The sequence below is a fragment of the Telopea speciosissima genome, chromosome 3, assembly GCF_018873765.1.
Source record: "Telopea speciosissima isolate NSW1024214 ecotype Mountain lineage chromosome 3, Tspe_v1, whole genome shotgun sequence".
In the NCBI taxonomy this organism is placed as follows: domain Eukaryota; kingdom Viridiplantae; phylum Streptophyta; class Magnoliopsida; order Proteales; family Proteaceae; genus Telopea; species Telopea speciosissima.
The window spans coordinates 56,719,737-56,744,140 of record NC_057918.1 but is presented as its reverse complement, the minus strand read 5'-3'; the positions used below and the strand labels follow the sequence as shown (position 1 = coordinate 56,744,140).

The following is a 24,404-nucleotide window of genomic DNA, read 5'->3' as shown; positions in this document are numbered from 1 at the left end:
AAAAATAATATACAAAAGGCACTTTACTTACCTGCTTGAAGAGGTTGTCGGAGCTCGGAGTACTCACCGGAGCCGAGGAAGGAGGCCGAGAGTCACTGAAGAGGGGTTTGAAGAACTGCATCACCGTCACTGTCGAAGTGTCAAGCCGAAGAAGATTCTGTTTTCGATTTCTATTTTTCCCAACTTAGGGAGTTAGGGTATAGTGTATTAGTGTTTAATGCTTTTTTATGTTAATGTTTATTGCATGTGTAACTTTAAATGTTACACTTCCAATACACATTAGGGAAAAAACATCAATTCTTAAATGGTTAATTTTATTATAATCTGAAACAAAAATATTGCCTGATATGGCCATATGTCGTGGTATGGCGTCCATGGCAGCACCATAGTGACGCCATGAGGGCCATATTGGTCGACATTCTTGACTCACCCATATCGTTGGTCGATATGCACCCATCTCCACCGATATGACGCCATGGCGACGCCATGACAACTATGGATAAGCCCCATCATCAACTTGATTGAGATATATCCCAATCTAGGTAGGGGATCACCTAGAGTGTAAGAAGGTGGAGCCGGCAAAGATGACTGGGATGGATACCCGAAGATACTGTTGACAAAGGATGACCCAGCACCTGACCCATCCCCATATCCCTTTGTAGCAGCAGATGTATCATGACTACTCCCATATCCAAATGAACCGGTGCTCTCGAAGGATGGTCCACCAACATATCTACCATATGGTCCATACCCACCTTATGATGGTGATCCAACACTCTCGAGCCACTATCATGATGTTTGTTGGACTAGGGGTCTCTACTTTGAAGGATGGTGCCTGCCAATATCCAGATCCTTGTCTCCCCCAAACTCAAGGCTTCCATAGTTCTAGGCAGGCTAGATATATCCATCCCAGATTCTTCATCAGAAGGTCCAAGTCCATGCTTGCCAGGACGTCGACTGTAGGTACGTGCACCATGATTCTCATCTTGTGTTGCATGAGTAAACTGACTCTCCTCTGTGAATCTCTGTGGATCTGACTTTAGATCTGCCTCGTGTTGTTGAAACATCTGATCCTCATTGCATTAGAAATCTAATCTGGGATTATCATCATAATACCCACCAGTCCTCATACCACCCCACCAGTCCTCATCATCATGGCCCTGAGTCTGGGTAGGTGCTTGAGTAACATCTGAGGAATGGGACCAGTCATTATCATCAGCTCCACTACTACCAGAATGTGGCTCGCATGGACGTGGGGTCTGCGAATGGACTCTGCCATATGCTGCCATATACTCATCAACATCAACACCCATCTATGAAGCAATATGGTTGTTGGGTCAACCCCCATCGTCATCTCATATAGGCTCACCTCGATCCCTTACCCACTCATAAAGGGAATTCTCATCATCGTCATCCACTTGGAATATGTCTGCCAACTCAATTGGGCTTCTATCATGTTTCATACTCATTCATATGTGCTCCTCTCTCAATCTCATATTATAATGCACATATACAAAGTCTTCTAGTCTCTTTGCATCCAATCGGTTCTGCCTTTTGAAGTGTATAAGGTTGAACATACTCCAATATATATGACATATTTTTGTTCAAATATATGTTGTAGGAAAATAGAATTTATAAAACAGAAAATAAAAAATATAATTCAGCTACCAAAAAAAAAAATCTGGCTCAGTAGAGTCATAGATTTTTAGCTCACATATATAAATTTGAAAGGATTCTACCATATATTTCCTAAAAAAGTACAAGAACACTATTACCTTTTTGATTGAAGGTTGAAACACCACTCTAGGATGCAAACACCAGCTCTTAGATGCAAGATTTGTCAAAGTTGAGCGAAGACATGCAAAAATGTGGCCCAAACTAGGCTCTCCTAGTCGAAACCTACGAGTTGAGGGAGTTTCTGTCAAAACTAAGTCGAAATGAGCATGTCTTGGTCAAAATGGAGTATTTTATAAGGCTGGTTCAAGTTGGTTTAACCATATTTCGACCGAAACTACTGTTTCAGTCGAAACATGCAAAACCAAAACGAAACCTGGTATTTTTTAAAGTTCCCCCTTATCTTGTCTCGGAAACTTGCGACAACGAGATATCTTGGTCGAAACAACACGTTTAGACCGAGATTTTGTTCCATGCTCCCGACACATCTGCCATTGTGTTTTTCTCTTCCCTGAATGAACTATAGTTATGATTGGCATGCCAACCAATATGTTCGTGTCATGTTTTTTGGTGGGTTTAATGCCACTTTTTTTTTTGGTGGTTTCATGTTTTAAATAGGAATTGCAACCTAATAGTTTTTAGGACACCTAAAATTTATAGTTGGTTGTTATGAAAATATATTTGTTGTGAATAGCCCATCTAATCGTATTATTCTGGCTTGATTGTTGCAGATTTATGATCCAACAAGGAAATGGGAGCGTTATACCATTCATGGGGATTGATGTTGTTTTCTTTTTTCTCATTCTGTTTTTTTTTTTTTCTTGTTTGGGGGGGGGGGGGGTGTTGTTGAGACGTTGGCTTACATGTTACTTAACATTAGAATGCATTGCTGGTTCGTAAAAAGTAATGTTTAGGGGGAAATGAAAAAAGAACAAGAAGCTGAATCTGTTACAGACTGATCATTTCATTACCCTCTTCAATGAGGTAGTAATTCTCTGTTTTGTTCATCTGTTCTACAATCTTAAGGGTGTGTTTGAATTGCAGGATTTCATGGTTTGGATTTAAATTTTGTCCTTTAAATCCAATTTCATGTTTGGATGTGCAATAAGGGTTGAGGAAATTATTCGAATTGGAAAATCCATGTATCCTCAAATCCTGCGAAATGTGGCTTAAAGAAAATAGCAAGAGCTTACAACATCCTTTCTCCAAATACTACTCTGGCGTTTCCAAAGCTTGATTAGTTTCGACATCCTTCTTTTGAAGTAACTGCTCTCATTTTTGTCCCAAAGACTACTATTTCTCCGGCTTGTGCTTTTTGCAGCAATAATACGTTCATGCTCGAGACAGATGGGCAGTGAATTTGTTAAAAGAATGTGATAACCTATCAGCCCTTACATCGGTTAGATCGGTGCCATTCAGATGATCAGGACGGCACTGTGTCCTCCTTGGTAGCCTAAGATTGTTGCATCCGATCGAGTTTGAATGCTAACCAAACTGTGTTGTTAGAATGTGTTTAACTGTATTCTTTCAATGTGTTCATTTTGTTATTCTCTTTTATACGCTGTTACTGAATTAGGGTTCTGTGTAGTCTGATTTCTTGTTGGCCTTTTTTCTAATCCTCGTTGAAGTGTTTGTCTCCGCCTAGGCGTGTTCTTCTTTCTTCATTTGTCTTTTTTGTTCTCTATGGCTGATCTGTCATCCTCTCACCATGTTACACCAGCCATTGATTCACCATCATTGCCGGATTCACCTTCCTCCTTGGATGCTCAGAATGTCTCATAATTGACGAGGCAATAGAAGAACAGATTGCAACACTCTGGTTGGTGAGGTTTTAGTGAGTAGACCATATCGTCGGCAAGCTGTGACTGAAGCGGTTGCTCATGACATGGAATACCAAACATGGGGTCGAGTAGAGATGTAAATGGATTGAATTCGAATCGGATTGGGTACTATCCGAATTCGAATTTGTTTACAATTCCGCTATTCGAATTCGATCCGAATATCCGCCGAATATAATAACACAATATCAAATTCAAATTCGACTTGTTAAACGGATTCCGGATATTATCCGGTTCGATTCGTTTAGCAACGGATACCAAATATCCGAATGTTTCTATCCGATTACCATTTACTGTTTTCTATTTATTGAGCTTTATTTCTTCTTAGAAATAACTTCATTACACTCCGTTTTTCAAACCGATTTGACATCTTCTGTCACATAATACATAAAATGCAAGGAATATAATAAAACAGAAAAACCTAAACTAAAACCCAACCAAACCTGCAGTATCCGAATATGGAACAAACCAACAAATATAAAGTAATAGGTGATACTGTAGACAAGACTAATAACAAATCCAACATACAACAACCAGATTCATACAGTTAAAAAAAAAAACAAAAACAAAATCTGAAAGATAGAAACTCATGTAAATCTGTTGCCGACAAACTTGAGATCGACAACCTGAACAATGAGTTCTTGGATTTTAGAGGACGATCCAAGAGATGGATTCGCTAGAAATTAGAATGGTAGAAATGGCATAAGGGGTAATGATATAAAGAAGGAAACGATGCATATGAAACAATAGAGAGGGAGAGAGTTACCTTTGATAGTTGCTACTGGTGATTGCACATGCAGAACGACGTCTCTTGTAACAACGAAGATGTGCGCAGGAAGGCATGAAACGATATGTATATGAAACCAGAGAGAGGGATTGTAGATTTGTAGTCACAGCGAATGGAAGGCAAAGAGAACGTTGAGCTTTAGGGTTATACTTGAGAGTCTTGAGAGTTGAGAGACCGAGAATCCGAGATTTCAGTTTTCAAAGAGGTTTTTGGCTTTCCAAGTTTCCATCGAGACTTTTGGCTTTCCTATCTTTTTTTGTCTTATTTACAGTTTTACTTGTGACTTTCCATCGAGACTTTGGGCTTTTCATCTAAACTTTTGGCTTTCCTAATTCATTTTTTTGGTCTTATTTACATTTTTTATGTATTTCTACTTTTTGTTTTGTTTTTATATGTTTTTCTAATAGGTATATGATAACATCTATCCTATTCAAATAGTAATATATATAAAACAATCATATTTTCTAACTTACTAGCTACTAAGTTATAAATATAAATAAAATACAAAATTCAAGAAGGCAACTTAATCGGATAGACGAATACGAATATTTTATTTCGGATATTTAATACCATCGGATAGCTAAACGAATCGGATAATAATCGGTCGGAAACATGGATTACCATATTTGTATTTGATTAGTTTCGGACGGAATCGGATAGTTTCCGGATAGTGAATTTCCGAATACGAATCCTCATAAACGAATACGAACCCAAATCGAATACGGATTTTCGACTATCCGTTTACATCTCTAGGGTCGAGGTATCACCTTTGTCCAATGAACGGTGTGTGATCTCGTTCAATTACCCCTTGGATTTGAAGAATGTTTTATCCCACGGACTGTGGTCCGTGAGTGGGAACCTCTTAGTCTTGGAAAAGTAGACTCTTGAGTAGGGATGTAAACGGATAGGATTCGGCTCGGATAGTGCTATATCCGCATCGGATTAGCTTTCGGATGGATTCGAATAATGCTAAACGGATACGGACACGGATACAGATCGAATATTTTATTCGTTTACATGTAAATATAGCTTTTTGGATAGCTATAGCCTATCCGTATCCTTATCCGTTTAGCTTTCGGACGGATTCAGATAGTGCTAAATGGATATGGAAACGGATTTTGACTATTCATTTACATCCCTACTCCCGAGGGTATTGGGAGTTTTCAACATGTGGATTTTTGGGTTCACTTGCATGGCATTCCACTGAAGTTAAGTTCGTTGGTTTTTGCTCTACAAATCGCAATAAAGATCGGCCCTAAAAAATAGGTGATGTATGTTCAACGTGTTCAGGGAGGCAATCACTTCCAATTCTATCGGTGTCAAGTAACCTTGGATATCCGACGACTGTTAAAGTTGACAATTCCAATTAAACGTCGGTCAGAAGTGAGGGCTATTGTCACTATAAATAAACAGAAAAATAGAGAAGAAAGAAGGGAGGAAGAAGAGAAGAGAGCCAAAGAATAGCACTTTCGTTAATTGAGAGGAATACGATATTCTCTTTATTATAGGTATTAATAACAGGGGCAAAAAAGGAAAAGCCACAAATATAAAATAAATAAAAAGAAAGAGAGGAGATCCTCTCGGTCTTAGCACTTGAATTCTGACGTTAATCCTGAGAGAGAATATTTTCCCTCTTAACGGTCACTATCTCTTATGAACGGCTTCTAATATTTTATGCATTATGCGGGATTCTAGGCCATGAAACCAAGGCATGCATGGCTCTTTTGATGTTGAATCAGTTCATCCAGTGCAACTCAAGTGCACGCTGGAGTTACCATGTGATGAATGTCCAACTTTACAGTTTGGTCCTTCGATCAGAGCAAGTGTTCCAAATGCTTGGTTACTCGAAAATGCACCACATAAGATAGCACAGGAGGTTCAGTCGAGCGTCCATACTAAAGTTTCAACCGGAGTTGGAGAAGGAGACCGGCCACAGCCACTGGCGACCACCAGGTATTCTCATGTGCGAAGGACGGCTCCCATTGTTCCGTATGATTCATCAATAAACATATGCATAAAACTGCTAAACCAAGCAAACAATGCATACTCATAAATATCCATGCTCAACAAATCAAGCATGCAACATAACAGTTAAGCAAAATAAACAAGCTCCCACTGAGGTCCCACTAAATAATCAAAACAAGTAATAAACTCTCACTGATTTGTTAAAATATACTCTCAAAATTGAGAGTATATTTTAACACGTTCCTGATACTGTATGGAACATTAAATTACCTTTAACTTAAATTTTATACTCCCACCGGTTCAAGGCACTCTTTAAATTCAGGATCAGAACGGTCAAAAAATGACTTAAAAATAGCCTTAAAATAATTTAGAAAATTACTTTTATTAATGTTTCCAAAATGGGATTGTTTCCCTGAAGTAGAAGTGCATAAATGGTATTCTGAAGCAAAAATATTTCTCTGCAACATTGTCATGAATTATATCTCAACAAAAAATTTCTTCTGTAAATGAAATGAACCAAATCATTTTCCATAATCTAAATTGTACCAAAACAGACAAACTTAGCCAAAAACTAAACAAATTTCATAATTACATTGCCTTACTGGTCGAACCATATAACCGACTCGGAGTACATAATTCCATCCTCCCACCGGTTCGACCAGTCAATATGACAATATGATAAACATGGCATGAAACGATGATAAGCCTTTAATAAAGAAAAATTAATACTGGCTTATATACTTATTACACATTTTCAAATTTAATGGACTTTATAATAATAATAAGCCACCAAAAAACCGAATGGGCTCATTTTATTTCTGTTAAAAGTCTTCTTTAGGCATGTAACAAGTACAACTGAAATAAAACTAAGTGTTACCTTGCATACTAGTTCCCTATCGTGCCAATTTTCAACATAACGAGGTACAAATCTTAACACATAAACGTGTTCCTGTTGGAACACCACAATGTACGAGCATTGCCTCATGATGGTAATAACAAACAATCACGAGATATACATCACATATGTCATATTGTTACAATGAATACCATCAAAGATTTGTACTGTATTATGGAACACAAGAGTATGAAACAATTAATATCAATATAAAGTGTTCCATCATGCCATTACTAGATCCAATAAGTAAATAATTTTCTATCATAATGGCAATCACAAAATCACATTATGTGAAAATTGGAAACACAAAAAAAAAAAAAATTCTATGTGTTGGAAATCATGTGTTCCCTATCTTGACAGATCATAATAGTACAAAATATAAACAAAAACAGAATTAAAACTTAAAAGTAATCAAAACTTCTTTTTTTTGTTTCTGTAACCTGTTTTTCTGTTTCACCTGTTTTTTTGTTTCTGTTTCTAAAACAAAAACAAAACCAAACTTATTTCTGTTTCTTCCTTCTTCCCTTTTTCTTTTTTTTTTTTTTTTTTTTTTAAAATTCTGTCTGGGTGAACCAAAATCGAACCGGACGAACCGGTCAAATCATGGACCAGACCAAAAAGATCAAAACGATGTTGGTCAACTTGCAACCCGGGTCGGGTCAGGTCAGAATTCGAGTTATCGGGTCGACCCGACCCGGGCGCACTTTAGCAGACCACTTGATGGCTCAGATTAGCAAAACCCCTTAATGAAATAGGTTAGCAAAACCCAAGTTCGTGAGGCCTTAAGCACTTTGACGTATTAGGTCCCATGTCTCTTCCGATGTGACGATCTGCACTGTTGGGTGTTTGTAGTTTCATTCGAACCAAGGCATCAGGTTTAAGACGTACTCCATTCAACACTATCTTTTGTGGCCACAATCAGTTTGTCTAAACCGGAGAGTCGTTTTAAAAGGTTTTCAAAATCAAAACTTATGACATATGCAGCCCAAGTGGGAGATTGTAAGATTTTCATAAGGTGGGCTGGCATAATCCCATTTTTATTTTATTAAAACCGATTTAGTTGTGTTGATGGGAGCTGCCTTAATGGTATGAGTCCAGTTACTATGTGTGGACCTAAAGTATTGTTTTCTTAATGGGAAAGAAACCCTAGTTTCTATGCAGGGTTGGTCCCTGGCCTCACCACTATAAATAGTTGTCACTGGCCCATTAAGTGACCACTCTGTGAAAACCTAAAGTTGAGTGGAAGAGGGCAGACCAGACCAACGCAGTTCGTATGCGACAGGGATCTTCAAGAGTTCGGCTTCCACAATCATGGATCAGGTACGCCAAGAACACCTTCATAATTTTGTATGCTCATTGATCTCCATGAATATTCCGCGTGTTTTATTCTATCATGATTAACTAAAATAAGCAATAAACCACTAAACCTTTAATTTAATCACGAGTGTCTTTTGAACACAACCACCTTCTCCGATGTTCCCATTTTCTTATCTTGATCTTATCTCCTAGAGTGTTTCTAAACATATTAGGTTTGGACAGTAAACCTAAATTCTCTTATAGGTCTACAGCTTATTTTTCCTTATAGTTATTCCAATGCGAGTAAGAACAATAGAAAATATTCTCAAGTTAGACATCAGACATGGAAGAAGAAACAATCAATAAGATATTAAACATAAGTAAACAGACCAATCAATTATGCAATCAGTGCACTTACCAATATAAAACCAAATAAGAATTACCGCGAAAGGAACAACTCCCAGAAATTCCATCACCTTTGGATAGAAAGAACCCTTAGACTACTGTCCTTTCCAACATGTGTTTCCTTAACTTAGGTGACATCACCTTTGGACTAATGTCACCAACACTTTGGTGTGATATACCCACACCCAATGAAACACGCCAGCAATCAGAACGAGCCAACAAGAGTTCCGACCGTACTATATTTTTCAACCTTTGGGTCGAAAAATGCACTGGTCCTCTCAGTGCAACTACTGCGAGAAAACAATGACGTTCCAAAATCTCCTCCTCCTTTGGGTGATAAGAAACCCCTAAGCCATACTTCTCCATTTCTTATACATAAAACTTCTAAACCTTGATAATGTCACATTTGGTGATCATTATTTACTTGGTTGCTAATATAATTATGTATCATTGAATTACAAAAATATCACAATAAAAACCAAGCATACCACTTTCGTGGGTCCCGTCTAATCCATCATGACACTTTGCAATCCTAACCTCTGCAGCCAAATTCGGGATTCAAAAAGCTATGCACAAAATTAACTTTGACATTAAAGGCATTTTGATACATTTAAGTACCTTAAACCCCAAAATCGAGATACACAAATCCTATCGTAATTAAAAACAAAATTCGAGAAAACCGAGTCTATATAGGCAAAATCGTCAAAACAAATCCCTGAAGGTGTCAAAAGTACCCAAACAAGGTACCCAAAAACTGATCTCAGAAGGACGGACACAACAATCAAAATCGGAGCTTAATCCGATGCTTCACGCCCATTATAACACGCATTCAAGGTTGTAGGAAAACACAAAAATTGCCAGAACCGTGGTCTCTGATTACCCAAAATATGTCAAATAACATATCAAAATGAAGAGCACGAAAAAATAAACAATCCAAAAAATCGCACCTCAAAATTCATCTAAACGAACCCACACGAGCTTCTGGTTCTAAAACACTAATCAAAATCGGTTCAATTTAAGTAAACGGTTCAAGCTGAACCAAAGCAGAGTACACCTGATTTGGTTCAACCCGGTTCACTGGATGGGTCAATGGGACAAACAGACGGGTCAAAATTTTGGGTCTCGGGTTGGGTTGACTTTGGTCGGGTTAGGGAAACTTTGACTTGGGTAAGGGAATCTTTGACATGGTCATATTGACTAGGTCAGAGCATCTTTGGCCATCGGGTCGGTCACTTTGACCGGATAAAACTTGACCTGCAAGCAAGCCAGAAGATGTCATCATGACGTCATAACCTTTTCTTTTTTTTTTAAACCTTGCCGACGAGTGGATCTCACCTGCCGCTTTGGTCGGTGCGTCCAGCTGCCGGCGGTGGCAATCCACCTATAGTTTTGTTCGTCTCGCCGAGGGCTACATTCTGGTATAAAAATTTTAACTTTTCTCCGATTGAAAAATTCAGCAGTGGGCAAAAACTGTATAGGTTCGTCGAAAACCCGATCGAAAATCCGTTCTTCGCCATTGAAAAATTGATTCAAGTTCTTAAACAAGCAACCAATCGATTCTAGGTCTGTATGGATGGCTCTAATACCATTTATTAGAAATTCTTTGGATTTTATGAAACCTTAATCCATCTTCATATAGTGATCTAGAACACGATTGAATAAAAAGAATGGGAAAATAATGTGTACCTTGCACCCATGTATGTTAGAGAAGAATAATCCCCTTTGTATCGCCATCCTTCGCCAATGAAACTTTGATCAGGATCTTTTCCAGTCTCCTTGTCTCACTTACACCTCTCACATCCTTGGTGAGAAGAACAGAGAATGAGATCAAGTAACTACACAATGTGTACCTTGCACCCATGTATGTTAGAGAAGAATAATCCCCTTTGTGTCGCCATCCTTCGCCAATGAAACTTTGATCAGGATCTTTTCCAGTCTCCTTGTCTCACTTACACCTCTCACATCCTTGGTGAGAAGAACAGAGAATGAGATCAAGTAACCACAGGGACCCTAACTATGTATTTATAATAAATACAAATCCTAATCCAATCAACCCCCACAATAGAAAAGACTAGTATACCCCCATTAACCTTAAAGTAGTCCCAAACTGGGTTTTATGCCCATGGACCCACACCAATAGAATCGGCCATAATTAATTAAGCCCAATATGATATTGGAAATATCTTACACTCCCACCACTTCAAACGTTATAAATCCACTCACCCTTCCTAATTTTATAAATCTCAATAAATTACAAAACCACCAACCGTTAAATGGCTGAAAGAGGGGGACCGCAACTCAATTTTTTTTTACCTCTTTATGATGTTATGAAGAGCTAAAAATCATATCAGGTGTCTTAAAAATGGTGATGGGAATTTGGTTTCTGATCCGAATAGTGTGGCGGAGTATATCAGTGAGTATTTTCAAAATTTCCACAAGTCTATTCCCATTGAGGAGCACTTGGATATCCTTAATGTGATTCCATTTGAGCTTGGTGATGAAGATAAGGTGAAGTTGGACTCTATTCCTAGAGGGGAGGAGATTAAGAAGGCAGTGTGGAATTTTGACCCTAGTAATTCTCCTGGCCCTGATGGGTTCCAAGGTGCTTTCTTTAGGCGTTGCTAGGAGGTGGTGGTTGTGGATGTGTGTAAGGCAGTTTATAATTTCTTTATGGAAGCATCATTCCTAAAGGAATTAATAATTTCTTGCTTCAATCCCTAAAGTGGATGGTGATATCTCTTGATAAATCTCACCCTATTTGTATGAATAATTTTGTTTGCAAAATTATTTCAAAATTCATGGCTAATAGGCTAAGTGACTTCTTGCCTAGGCTTATCTTTGAGGAACAAGGGGTTTTTCAGAAGGGGAAGGTGATTTTTTCTAACATTAGCCTGGCCTCGAAATTGAGTAACTTGATGCATAAGATGGTGAGGGGTGGTGGTATTGGGCTTAAGCTTGATGTTCAAAAGGCTTATGACTCCCTTTCTTGGGATTTCTTATTCAAGGTGTTGGGTAGATTTGGCTTCAGTGAGAGATGAGTTCTGTGGCTTTGCCAATTGATTTCTTCTACTCGAATATCAATTCTGGTTAATGGTGGTCCATGGGATTCTTTGGGGTGGAGCGGGGGTTACGCCAAGGGGATCCCCTCTCCCCATTGCTCTTTATTATTGCGGAGGAAGTTCTTTGGAGAGGCCTAAAAAGGATGGTGGTGGAGCAAAAAGTTCTTCCTTTGAGGGGTCTAAGGGGCATTCATACTCCTGGTTACCTCTTTTTTGTTGACGATGTTTTTATTTTTATTAATGGTACTTTCAGGTATGTTCAGGCATTGAAGGATTTTTTGGAAAAATATCATTGTTTTTTAGGCCAAAAAATCAACTTGGAAAAGAGCAAGTTGTTTTGCGGATCCATTATCCCCTCTAGAAGGCGAAGAATTTCTGATTTATTGAATATTCCTCTCTGCAGCCTTCCTACCAAGTATCTAGGTGTGGATATTTTTAAGGGAAGGGTTACCAAGGATAGGTTGTTGCCTTTAGTTGACAAGTTCAAGAATCAACTGGTAGGGTGGAAAGGAAAGCTTCTCTCCTTTGCCGGCAGGGTGGAGCTTGTAAGGTTGATAATGTTTGAATCTCCTTGTTCATAATTTCTCGGTTTATTGGTGGCTTGCCTCTCTGGTGACGTTGATGGAGAGATGGATGCGCAATTTTTTTATGGTCTGGGGACATTAAGTCAAGGGAGAAGCTAACTGTTAAATGGGATGTGATTTGCAGTCCCAAAGCTGAAGGGGGATTGGGCTTGAGATGCCTTCGCAATGTCAATAGGGCTCTTCTTGGAAAATTAGCCTGGTCAGTTATGCATGAAGACTCATTGGTTTGTAATTTTCTCAGGGCGAGGTTTGTTAATGGTGATGGGTCTTTGAAAAATCAGTATTTTTTTCTCCTCAAATTGGCCTGGCCTTAAAAGGGTTTGGAATGTGGTGAAACAGAATGAACGTTGAGTTATTGATAATGGGTCTTCTGTAAATTTTTGGAAGGATTGCTGGATGGGTAGCGAGTCCATTGTCGCGGGTTTAGGTCCTGGGATGGAGTGTTTTGTGGATAAATCGTCAAGGTGGCGGACTTCATTTTGGATTCTTCTTGGTCCCTCCCCCAGGTGAATTCAACTTTTCTTGGGGATAGTTTCTCTTCTATTAGGAAAATTATGCTCCCTTCCCTGCCTTGTTCAGATCTTTGTTTGTGGGGCTTTACCCCTTCTCGGATGTTCAAAACCTAGTCGGCTTGGGAAGCTATCAGAAAGAGAAACCCCAAGGTCCCTTGGTATGGTGTCATTTGGACTAAGAAGCTACTGCTGAGGTATTCATGCTTTGGAGGTTGATGCATAATAAAATTCCAACGGAGGTTGCCCTGTCGTTCAAAGGATTGTAGATGGTATCTCATTGTGAATTCTGTAATGGTGCTGTCGAGTCAGCGACACATTTATTTTTTGAATGTGTTTTCTCTTGTTCTTTGTGGCAGAGATTTCAGGATTTCTTTAGTTTTACTTGGCCGAGTGTGGCATCTTTTGTGGACTTGTTGTCTTAGTGGAAAAGGAAATCCAAAGTAGCTTCTTTGTCTAGTGTGTGGGAGTTGGGAGTGGTGTTGATCCCCTATATTGTTTGGAAGGAGTGTAACTCCAGGAAGTTTGAGGAGAAGACCAGATCGGTGGGTGTGGCCCTGCTTGAGGTCCTCTATTCTTCTATTCTTTTAGGGAACTCTCAGGTTCTTTTACTTTCCCTGTGTCAACGACACAGGATTTGGTTTGTGCTAGGCGGTTTAATATCCCTTGGATTCCTAAACCAGCTCAGGTGATTTGGGAGGTTTGGTGGTGTAGACCTCCAAGGGGTTGGGTAAAGCTAAATGTTGATGGTTGTTCCTCAGGGAATCCAGGCAGGGCTGGTGTGGGTGGTATCATTTGGAATGATTAAGTTGTTCCCCTTTCGGCTTTCAGTGTTTTCCTTGGTACTAAGACTAACTTTGTGGCTGAGTTTTGGGCGATCATGCATGGTCTTCTAGTCTTCTTAGGACTAAGTAGATGGGTGTGATGCATTTATGGATTGAGTGTGACTTCGTGGCGGTGGTTGGAGCTTGCAACTCAGGGGTCATCCCTTGGTTTGTTAGGCAGTAATGGATTGGGCTCCAATCTTTTCTTAATTCCATACACTAGAAGATCAATCACTGCTTTAGGAAGGCAAACCTTGTGGCGGATTTTCTGGCCAAATCAGCAGTGAAATGTGGGGTATCTGTCTCTTCGGTATCTGATTTTCCCTCTTCTGTTAATTCATCTATGCTTGATGATGCTTTAGGCCATCCGTGATATAGATTTTGCTAGTGGGTTTCGCCCTCGTTGGAGTTTTTGCTATTTGGGTAGGGTTGTTTTCCCTATTTTAGTTTTTTTTTTGTAATCGTCTGGGTATGCCTGGACGTTAAATATTTGTATCTTTTTTCTCTTTTAACATATTCGTTGATAACCTGTAGCCAAAAATAAAAAAAAAAATAAATAAATAAATAAATAAATATATATATATATATATATATAAACAAAATTAGATTTGTTTATGTTTATTACTGTTTACATTTCAAAAACTGTTTACAACAGAATTATTTAACAGAAATTGAATTTGGATGAATTAGTTTCTATTTATATTTGGATAGAAACACATATTAAAGAGGAATAGATGCCATAAAGTTTGAGTTTTATTCATCTCTCTACTTTTATCTCCCTTTTGTTTTGGTAAGTCATGGAGTTCCTTTATGTGACCTTGGTTCAAATTAAATGTTGACAGGTTAACCCAGGTTGGCGGGCAGGTGCAGGTAGTGTCGACCATGACTTTCAAGCAAAGGTAATTGCAAATTTCAGTTCTTATATCGGTATTTGCTCCAATTATTAGACTGAGTTTCATGCATTGGTGAAAAGAGTTTCTATCGCAAGGGACTTGGGGACTCAGGATTTATGGATTGGGTGTGACCCTATTGCAGTTACAATAGCTATTTATGGAAGTCATTTACTTGTCTTTAGGAGGTTTAGAATGTTCATCAATCAACCTTACCTGGCATTCCAGGGAGGTTCCGCTTCTTCTTCGTTGTGATCGCCGGTGGTGGAGCCGCTTGGTTACCAGAAGAAGAGACACTAGCTTCCCCAAAAACCATAGAAACAATCATGGTGGACGTATTGTCCAACTCGACAGGCATACCTTCCAAAATTCTACAGTTCTTGGAAAACCAAACTAAGTCTGAGCCTGAAATTTCGGGTCCTTTTTTCAATTCTAGTACCAAAAACCAAAAGAATTCAATGAATTGACCTACCTGTCCAAGGTTTGAGCTCAACTCTCATCCACCGGTCCACAATCCCTGTTCTATCTACCTACTAGTTCCTATGTTTCCTCTGATCAGAAATCAAAACCAACCTTAAAGTGGGCCAAAACGGGTTTATGCCCATGGTTCCCTTTAACATTAAATCCTTGACACCACCGCTGATAACAAATGATTTGGTTACCAACCTTGACAGGACTTCGCCTCCAAATCATATCAGACTCCGAAGAAAAGAGAAATATTAAAGTCCCTACCAATTGGTATCGTCTTCACCGTCTCCTTTAACCTGCAATAATCCTTAATGGATTTTTTCAACAACGCAAAAGGGACCTGCTGCAGATTCAATTTTCCAATCCAATCAAGGAAAACTTGAACCTTTGAATTTGAGATTCATAGGTACTCTATGGGATCTTCATAGGACTTCCAGGGGCAAGTCAGCCAAGCCGGCCGCCACTTATATCTACCAGCGGGGATCCACTTCCACTGCTTCCTCCTCTGATCGGGCGTCCATCAAGTCCTCGATTGAAAGATCAACAATCGCCGGAGAGGAAGGAGCATTCCGCGCGACGATAGGGACAACCGACAAACCCTGAGGTGCACTGGAGGAGGAGCCAGCACCCCCCTTACTGATGGAAGAGCCAGGGGGCCTAGCTGGTACCAGCATCGGGGACCATCCTGGGAGTATGACGGGCCTGTGGATACTAATAGCAGCTTGGAGATCATCATCGGCAAACTACACTATGAAGGCAAAAGAAGAAAAATTAGTCAAACAAATCAAAAACTTAGGATAACAACCAGAAACGAAAACCTTGGGGCTCACCAGGACTAAGCCCCGTGCCGAAAAAGGAACCCCTCATTCGTCAATTCAATGACGTCGAAGGGAGGTGCATCGTCCATCATCTGAAGTGTAATCGGTCTTCATTGCTAAGGGTAACGCTGGCATTCACTAACCTACGCATAGGTTCATTCCAAACATTCCCGAGCGGGAGACCTTCAAACCCAGAAGCAAAAAAGAAATGGTTCTTCCACAATTTGATCGAGGTGGAGAACATGGTAACAAAATGAATGCCAGTGTACTGGCTCAAGTTATACCAGCCCCTCCCTTATTGAGCGACGAGATGATAGAGATGGAGAAATAATGAAAAAGAAAGAGGATGATCGAGACTAGTGACAAAAAGCATAATCCCTATAATACTCTGCCATGAATTGGGATAAGCTAGGCTGGGGATAACTAGAAATGATCAAACACCTCGTCTAGGAAACCCCGAACGACATTGTTAATCGAAAACCTCAAGCTGCCGAATAGGAAATCCCCATATAGACACAGTTCTCCCTCCACCGGGGTGCAAGCGGACTCCTCTGGCCTAGAAAGCCTAAGGGATGCACTTTCAGGAAGATGACACCGAGCCCTAAACTCAACCAAGTCAGCCTCAAGGAAACAGGGATATTGTAGGGCCACCCAATTAGGATTGACAGCAAATGTAGCACCATTACCCCTGGCAGCGCCAAGCATGACTAGGTCCGCCGCACACCCCATAGGGGGCAGCACCTCCCTAAACTTAGGGATAATGGCATCAGGGTTTCTCAGAGGGATTATGCCCTCACAAGGATACATCAATCTATTGGTGGAGGTGGTCAAAGTCGTTTGAGCCAGTGGGTTCCCACAAGGGTTTTGGCCAGAAGAAGAAGAAGAGACCATAGAATCCTAAAAATATACCCAATAGGAAGCAAACCCAGAAAAAGCACAGAACGAAGTTGCAGAAATCAAATGTTGTAGAAAACAAAGGCGAAAAGAAACAAAGAGAAGGACTTACTAGTCACAGAGAGAGAACGAAGCATGTGGGATGAAAAGCTTAAAGCGTCACCCTCGTGTGTATCGAAAGAGCCTTAACTCGCAGGACACGCAGAACTCAAGCAAGACTTACTTGCAGAGAGAACAGAGAAATGGCAGAGAAGACGAAGAAGATGAAGAGTGCAAAAGAAGAACAATTAGTAGAAAAAGAGAGGGTTGGAGTTTTTGAGTTTGGAAGGCAATAAATGCCACCAAGAAATTTATGCCTGAGGAACGAACCAACGCACGTGTGAGAGGACGGATTTTGAAATTGAAAAGACGTCTTTTCACCTTTTTCCATCCCGAACAGCATACTTGATGACATGGTATACACCAATTAGTCCATTGAGCACCTGGGCATCCGTACCGACGGCCTTGGCGGCATAGAAGTGATAGGTACCATAACCTCATGACACATGGACTGACAGCTAGGGCCCACAACACACTCAACCACAACATTGTAACGCCCAGACTAACTACTAAAATAAACCATACTTCCAAGAAATGAGAAAAGCAAGTTACCGCTCGATCGAGAGCATAGACCTATCCACCGTTCGAATATCAGGGACACTCGATCAAGAGCATGGGATGGGAGACTGGGAGATGTTGTCATTCAGACAAGGCTTTGACACTCGGTCGAGAGTACGAAGGTGTTGTCCCTCTGTCGAGGGCACCCAATGAGAAACCATTCGGTCTAGAGCATAGAACGCGTGGACAATCAGTCGGGAGTACAATCTATTACCGTTCAACAAAAAATGCAGAGCTCATCAAAGTTAAGTCGAAAGTCTGAAGGTTGTTCGAGAACATAGAACCTATTGTTGGCTAGCAACATGAACATGAAATACAAACCCATTCGTCATATAGAATTGTTGATAGCTCGAGAGTGAGGTAAGCCCATGAAGTAAAGCACGCATCTTCTACTCCAACAAACCCTCCCAGCCTTGTCGGAGTGGGGGGCTTATGGTATACCTAAATCTAACTAACCATTAGCATCACACTACGTCGCCCATCAATGACTGCTGAAGACCAATCAGGTTAATTGTATCCTGATCCGCTCCGATAAGGACTCCAATTATTAAACAATGTGATCTCACACTTAAGAAGGGACCAATCCACCAACGACAGTGACCCACTCCCATTTGGGATCTGCAAGAGTAACACCCACGGTTCCTATTAATCAGGGATCACACTCTAAAAGTATTTCCACTATGGCTTCCATACTAGAAATGTGAAACTTACTAAAAATGCAACTCTCCACAACCGCCTCTACCTACACCCCAAGCTATATATACTTAGGTATAACCCCTCACAGAAGCATCTTGATTACTAAATTTTTAATTGTTACTAAGAGAGATCTGACTTAAGCATCGGAGAGTCTCTTGTCGGAGCAAACCGACTCTCTTGTGCTCATTCTGTTCTTTTGTGCAGCTTACAGTGCTATAAGATAAACCGTGGTGATTTCTTTATGCAACACATAAGACAGTTTACCACCTACTCCCCCTCTTTAGTGAGAGAGCAGCTTGGTAGAATGTCTTGGAATAGATAAAGTTAATTTTTTTCTCTTGTATATTTTTCAATGGGTGGAAAAAATGTCATGCAGTCTTGAATTTTATTTTTCTTTGGTATTTTTTGGTAAGTCATGGTGTTTGCCATTTGTTAAATTACCAGTCTTGTCCTTAATGTAAAAGGGATTGAACAAATGAATATGAGGGCAAAAACATAAAAATACTAATAATTTCAAGCATTAAAACCCTTTGAATATTATCTCCTTTCTCTTTATTTCTCAACCTGACGTAGGCGACATGAGTCCCCTTGACCTTACCTACTACCAAGTGCTAGGGTTGAGAAAAATTTGTAGCCCTAATACGAACGATGAGATTCTGGAGATGATGCCATTGATGGACGGTTTGGATCAAAGTAGATGTTATCTGGGACCCTATAAAGCTACCTTAACTCACAACCTAGGATAGATCGAAGGAGCTAAATTGAGCGCAGTATGAGTACGAGGGAGAGAGGGAGAGACAGAACCAGAGAGCTGGAGACGGAGATGAGCTCTTGTCGGACAGCGATTCATCAGGAAAAATGCATGGATTTAGAGCACTTGGGATTGGGAATTATCAACTCCTTGGGGAGATGAAGTCTTGGTCTTTGTCGGTAAGCGATCCAATTTTCCCATTTTTCTTTTCCCCTTGAGAATTGTTTCTTGAATTCATAAACGATGGAATGGTAATGGTGTTTGGTGGATACAGACAGCTAGCTCATCATGATGGTAATGCGTTGTATGTTGTACAAAACGATTTCTTAAGTCTCTATTAATGTTTTTTGCTTGTTGTAACACGGTAACAGGTAGGGAACAACCATGGACAGATGATAACTGAAGCAAACGCTTTCTGGCCATGGGTTTTCTCCTGCTCTGAAAATGGAAACAAGGAATGTACAAATTGCAAGACTGACAATACCCCGCTCTGGGCAACGGTCCTCTTGGCCGCAAGGTAAAATTATTCCTTTCGTTGTTGACACTTTTGAAACTTCATTAACTTTTGTTCACATTTAGATTGCATGTGTTTGGTATGCATTCTTAGAATAGATTTTAAGTCTAAAACGCATTTTGAAACATTTTACCTCATGGCTGAGAAGCATCTTGGAACGAGAAGCAAATTTGTTCTTGACGTTTTAAACCAAAGATGAAATAATTTAATCTCCCATGGTTTCGTATGCACAACCTTAAATGATATTTAATGACTAATTTAGTTCCTAACAGTAAAACTTATTCCGTTTCTTGTAACTTTGCAGACCCTATGCAATGCCTGTGGGATCCGATTCAAAAAGCTGGAAAAGAGAGTTCAAGGAAACAATGAAGCCTTCTTGAAACCTCGAAACATGATCAAGAAACCAAATTATTGAGATCACGATGGGGTGATGTTGTACGAGGAATAAAGGTTATCTATACAGTCCATGAAATGATGAACCATATATACCAAATTGAAAACCCGTTAATGATGAAGAGGTTATATTTTCAACATGACAGATAATTCGGGTTCGGTTTCTTCTTGCTCCTTTTACATGCTTTTGTACTTAAAAATGGAAGTAAAAATTACCGATTACCTTTTGAGATCACGATGGGGTAATGTTGTATGAGGAATAAAGGTTATCTATACAGTGCATGAAATGATGAACCATGTATACCAGATTGAAAATCCTTTAAATGATGAAGAAGTTCTATTTTCGACATGGTAGATAATTTGGGTTCGGTTTCTTCTTGCTTCTTTTACATGGTTTTTTACTGAATTGTGGAAGTAAAAATTACGATTTCCTATATATAATATAGACCGCTGGATGGGAGTTCGGATCATATCCTTGTACAAGGACAGTAGCTGCTGTCCTTGTTAGCTGGTTATTCAAAGCGTGGTACGCCAACAATTTGGATCCTCTATTGCCGAGCTGCCCGGCAGTACCATGCTGCCCAGACACGGTGTCGTACCCAATGTCCGCCTTACCCCTGCCCAAATGCCTTGCCCGAGTGGGGGTAAGGCGGTCATTGCATGCGGCACCGTGTCTTGGCAGCACGGTCCTGCCGGGCAGCTCGGCAGTAGAGGATCTGGATCCGTATGTCAATTACCGACTACCTTTTGAGTCCAAAGCTTTTATTTTCGCTTTTATTAATTATATAATAAGATGGGACCCACATATATATATTGATCTTCCCTCTTTCTTCTTCTTCAATCGAACCTTGTGGCCGCTTGCGAACCTGCAACCCTGCCCTCACCCACCCTAACCCTACTTCAACCCTCTCCTTTTCCTCCACAATCTCCTGTGCAACCCCACCCTCTATCGCCCTTTGTTTTCCTCCAGCTTCCCTTTTTTTGCTAAAGGTCAGCAAAGTATTGTATTTGTCAAATAAAAGAAATAATTACAGAGAATGTCCAAAACAACTCAATGGAGTTCCTTCCCCACCTTCGGCATGGCCATCAACAGGGAAGAAACACCAACAACCACAATAACATCAAACAACATCACCTAGAAAATATGTATCTAGGTCTTAGGTTTGCTACCAGAAAATATCATTGAGTACACAATTTAGGGCCGCATCCCAGATAGCTGACGTCCTTGTTGAAACTGCATGCTTGGCTAAAATGTCTGCTACGATATTAATTTCTCTGTAGCAGTGGCTTATCTTCCAGGTAATCCCCGCCAAATAGGCGTTGTAGTAGTGCAATTTCTGTTGGAATCTCCATGGTATTGAATTATTTTCCACACAACTGACCAAAGCAGTAGAATTGCTTTCAATCCACAATTTATCAACCTTCATCAGAAAAGCATGGTGAATACCTTTGAAGAAACCTTCAAACTCTATCATGAAGTTTGTACCTACACCAGTATAATAAGCAAAACAACACCGAGTACTCCCAATGTGATTTCTCAAAATTCCTCCAGCCCCAGACCATCCTGGGTTACCAAGAGAACAACTATCAATATTCAGCTTGAACCATCCCTGGAGAGGAAGTTGCCAACTGATTTCAAAAATCTTCCTACAAGGCTGACGAGAGATGTTTACAAATAATTTCCTTGAAAGCAACAAACCAGCCACAGAAGAGATTTGCACTGGAACTACAGTAGCTGCAGGATTATGATGCTTATTCTCAAATCTCCGTCTATTTCGTTCCATCCAAATTTGATATGGCATAAGAATAACCAATGCTGGCCAAATTTTTGGGAGCACAACACCAGCCTTTTTTCTTTTTCACCATGAAAACAGCTCCTCAATAGATGGAAAACCGGCCCATCTCTGATAAAAAAGAGCAAGAATCACAGCCCACACATGGCCAGCAAAATCGCATTCATGAAAAATATGATTAACCGATTCTTGGCCTTTACAACATAACTCAGCGAGACACACCTGGAACAGCACGCTTTGCAAAATTATCATCAGTTGGAAGACACCTATGCATTAACCATCTTACCAAAAAAAACCTATGCATTAACCGCCAATACGGCCATAAATACGAAAAATACAAGCAACCAAAAACTTTAAGAAAAGTGTAATCCGGTAATTTATGACAGACAAGTTGGAAAGGGGACACCCCATTGGAAACAGCGGAAGGCATTCTATTAATTAGATACAACACAGTTTCAAAAGCAAAAGTCCAGTAATGGTGGGGAACTGACCCTTGAGCAAGATGGAATAGTCCTGTTTCGACAACATGTCTATGACGACGTTCGACTGCCCCTTGCTGCTCATGGGTATGAGGTACCGAAAGTCTGTGAGTGATTCCAAGTTTGGCAAAAAAACATGGGGAGAGTCAGAAACTCTCCACCCCAATCTGTTTGAAGAGCTTTAATTTTTCTATCAAAGTGTTGTTCAACTAAGGCTTGAAATTGCTGAAAAATATGAAATACCTCAGATTTACGCATAAGAGATATAAACTTGGTTGCATCATCCACAAAAATAATGTAAAATCTATGTCTCGATAAAGACGGGGTAGGAGAGGGACCCCACACATTGCTATAAATCAAATCCAAAGGAAATAAACTACGACTGTTCGTAACAGGTAAGAAATTCTACTGGCTTTGCCTAACTAACAAGTCGTACAAACATTGCTAAGATGTGAAGAAAAATAAGGTAAATTATTTAAATTAAGCATTTGATGGAGTATGCACTTATGCGGGTGTCCCAAACGACGATGCCAGATGTCAACAGAAGAACGAACAACGGATAGAGCAGATGGAGGACTGGGAGGAAGGAGTTCATACAGACCCCCTTTACTCGGTCCGTACAGTAGAGTGGACTTGGTTACCTGATCCTTCACAAGAAAGTGAGATGGGTGAAACTCAAAGTATGCATTATTATCATTGTAAAACTTTTGAACCAAAAGAAGACGTTTAGAAATAGACGGAACATAAAGAACATTAGTTAAATGAAAAGTGCGATTCAAAATCGGAGGAAGGGAAGAATAACCAATGTGAGAGATAGGTAAGCCCTTTACCAAGGTGTAATTGATCCTATCTCGTGTACTCATCAAACTGAGAAAGGGATTGGAAGTCAGGGGTTACATGGTGAGAAGCCCATGTGTCATGGTACCAAGGTAAGGCAGTGGATGGGTGGGGCGTGGGTAAAAGGGGCGGGTTAGGATGGTGATAAGAAGAAGAAGGGTAGGTGGGATAGGTATAGTGAACAGTGGGTGGTGGGTTATTGGGGTAGTAGGGAAGAGATGGGTTAGGATTACCATGTTGCTGACGAAGGTAGCAACAGTCTATTGAATGGTTGGTGCGGCGAAAAATAGCACACCCAAATCGCCTAGTTGAGGTCCCACCATAAGAACCACCACGACCTCAACCACCATAGCCACGGCCCCAACGACCCCCACATTGAGAGGTGGGAGGACTAGAATCTTGAGTGTTGCCCAAGCGTTGGGCTATGTTGGCAGTAGGAGCACCAGCAAGAGTAGGAGCATCTATGAGAGCAAGCTTCGTCATGGATGAACCATGAAGAAAGTCATGGCTGAGTAACATGGCATGGAGATCGTCGCAAAGAATCAGATCAGTCCAAGTAAGAAGGGACGAGACAATGGCGCCAAACTCAGTTTTTAAACAGCGATAAATGTGAAGGTTGAATGCACTCGGACGAACAACATGGCCAGCAACAGCGAGTTCCTCTGCAATGGTTTTGGCACGCTTCAAAAAATTAGAAACAGGCTCATCGGGTTTCTGAGTCACATCCTGTAAAGCCATAGTCAGGGATATTATCTGGCTTTCAGAAGGAGAAGAGAAAGCAGTGGACAATGTCTCCTAGATTGCACGGCTAGTTTTCTTGCCAAGGATGAGTGGAAAAACTTCTTCAGAGAGGGAAGCCAGCAACATGCTTCAAATCATTGAATCTTGGTGACGCCAGTGAGCACTCTCATTAGGATCATCAGGGCAAGGAGAAGAGCCATCAAGATGGCCAAATAGATTTTGTCCATCAAGGAAAGGCTCAAATTGATTTTGCCAAAACAGATAGTTTTTGAAAGTGAGTTTAATGGAGATGTAGTGGTGGGCATTAGGGAAGGGAGAGTAAGAAGAAGAAGCAGCAAGAGAGGTGGCTTGAGAGGGAGCCACGGTTGAGGAAGAAATTTCGTCCCCCATGAGAGGAGAGAAGAATTCTCAGGAAAAAAAAAAAAGAAAGAAAACTCGTTGGAGTTTACATAGCTCTGTATACCATGTCAAAGTTGTAATATTCTATAGTATATTTGATTTCTCCAATTGGACTATATAAAGAGATTACATAGAGTGAGAGAGCTCACTGGATTTACAAGGAAAGATTACATGAGATATTGGGTTACCATATTCTATGGATTCTGAATATTTCTTGCAATACTTGGTAGAGGTCCAT

The 24,404-nt window shown here is 40.2% G+C and overlaps 1 protein-coding gene across 7 annotated transcripts in view; it reads left to right on the top strand.

The window, feature by feature from the left end:
* LOC122657030 (protein XAP5 CIRCADIAN TIMEKEEPER-like) overlaps nt 1-2,521 on the top strand; it is a 46,907-nt gene extending 44,386 nt beyond the window's left edge. For 6 of the 7 annotated variants that reach the window (XM_043851776.1, XM_043851770.1, XM_043851774.1 and 3 more), the window contains one exon: nt 2,406-2,521. In XM_043851776.1, coding sequence (XP_043707711.1) covers nt 2,406-2,456 — 51 coding nt within the window. In that variant the 3' untranslated portion in view covers nt 2,457-2,521. The remainder of the gene's footprint in view (nt 1-2,405) is intronic. The other variant, XM_043851773.1, reaches the window with a different exon arrangement.
* The last annotated feature ends 21,883 nt before the right edge of the window (nt 2,522-24,404 follow it).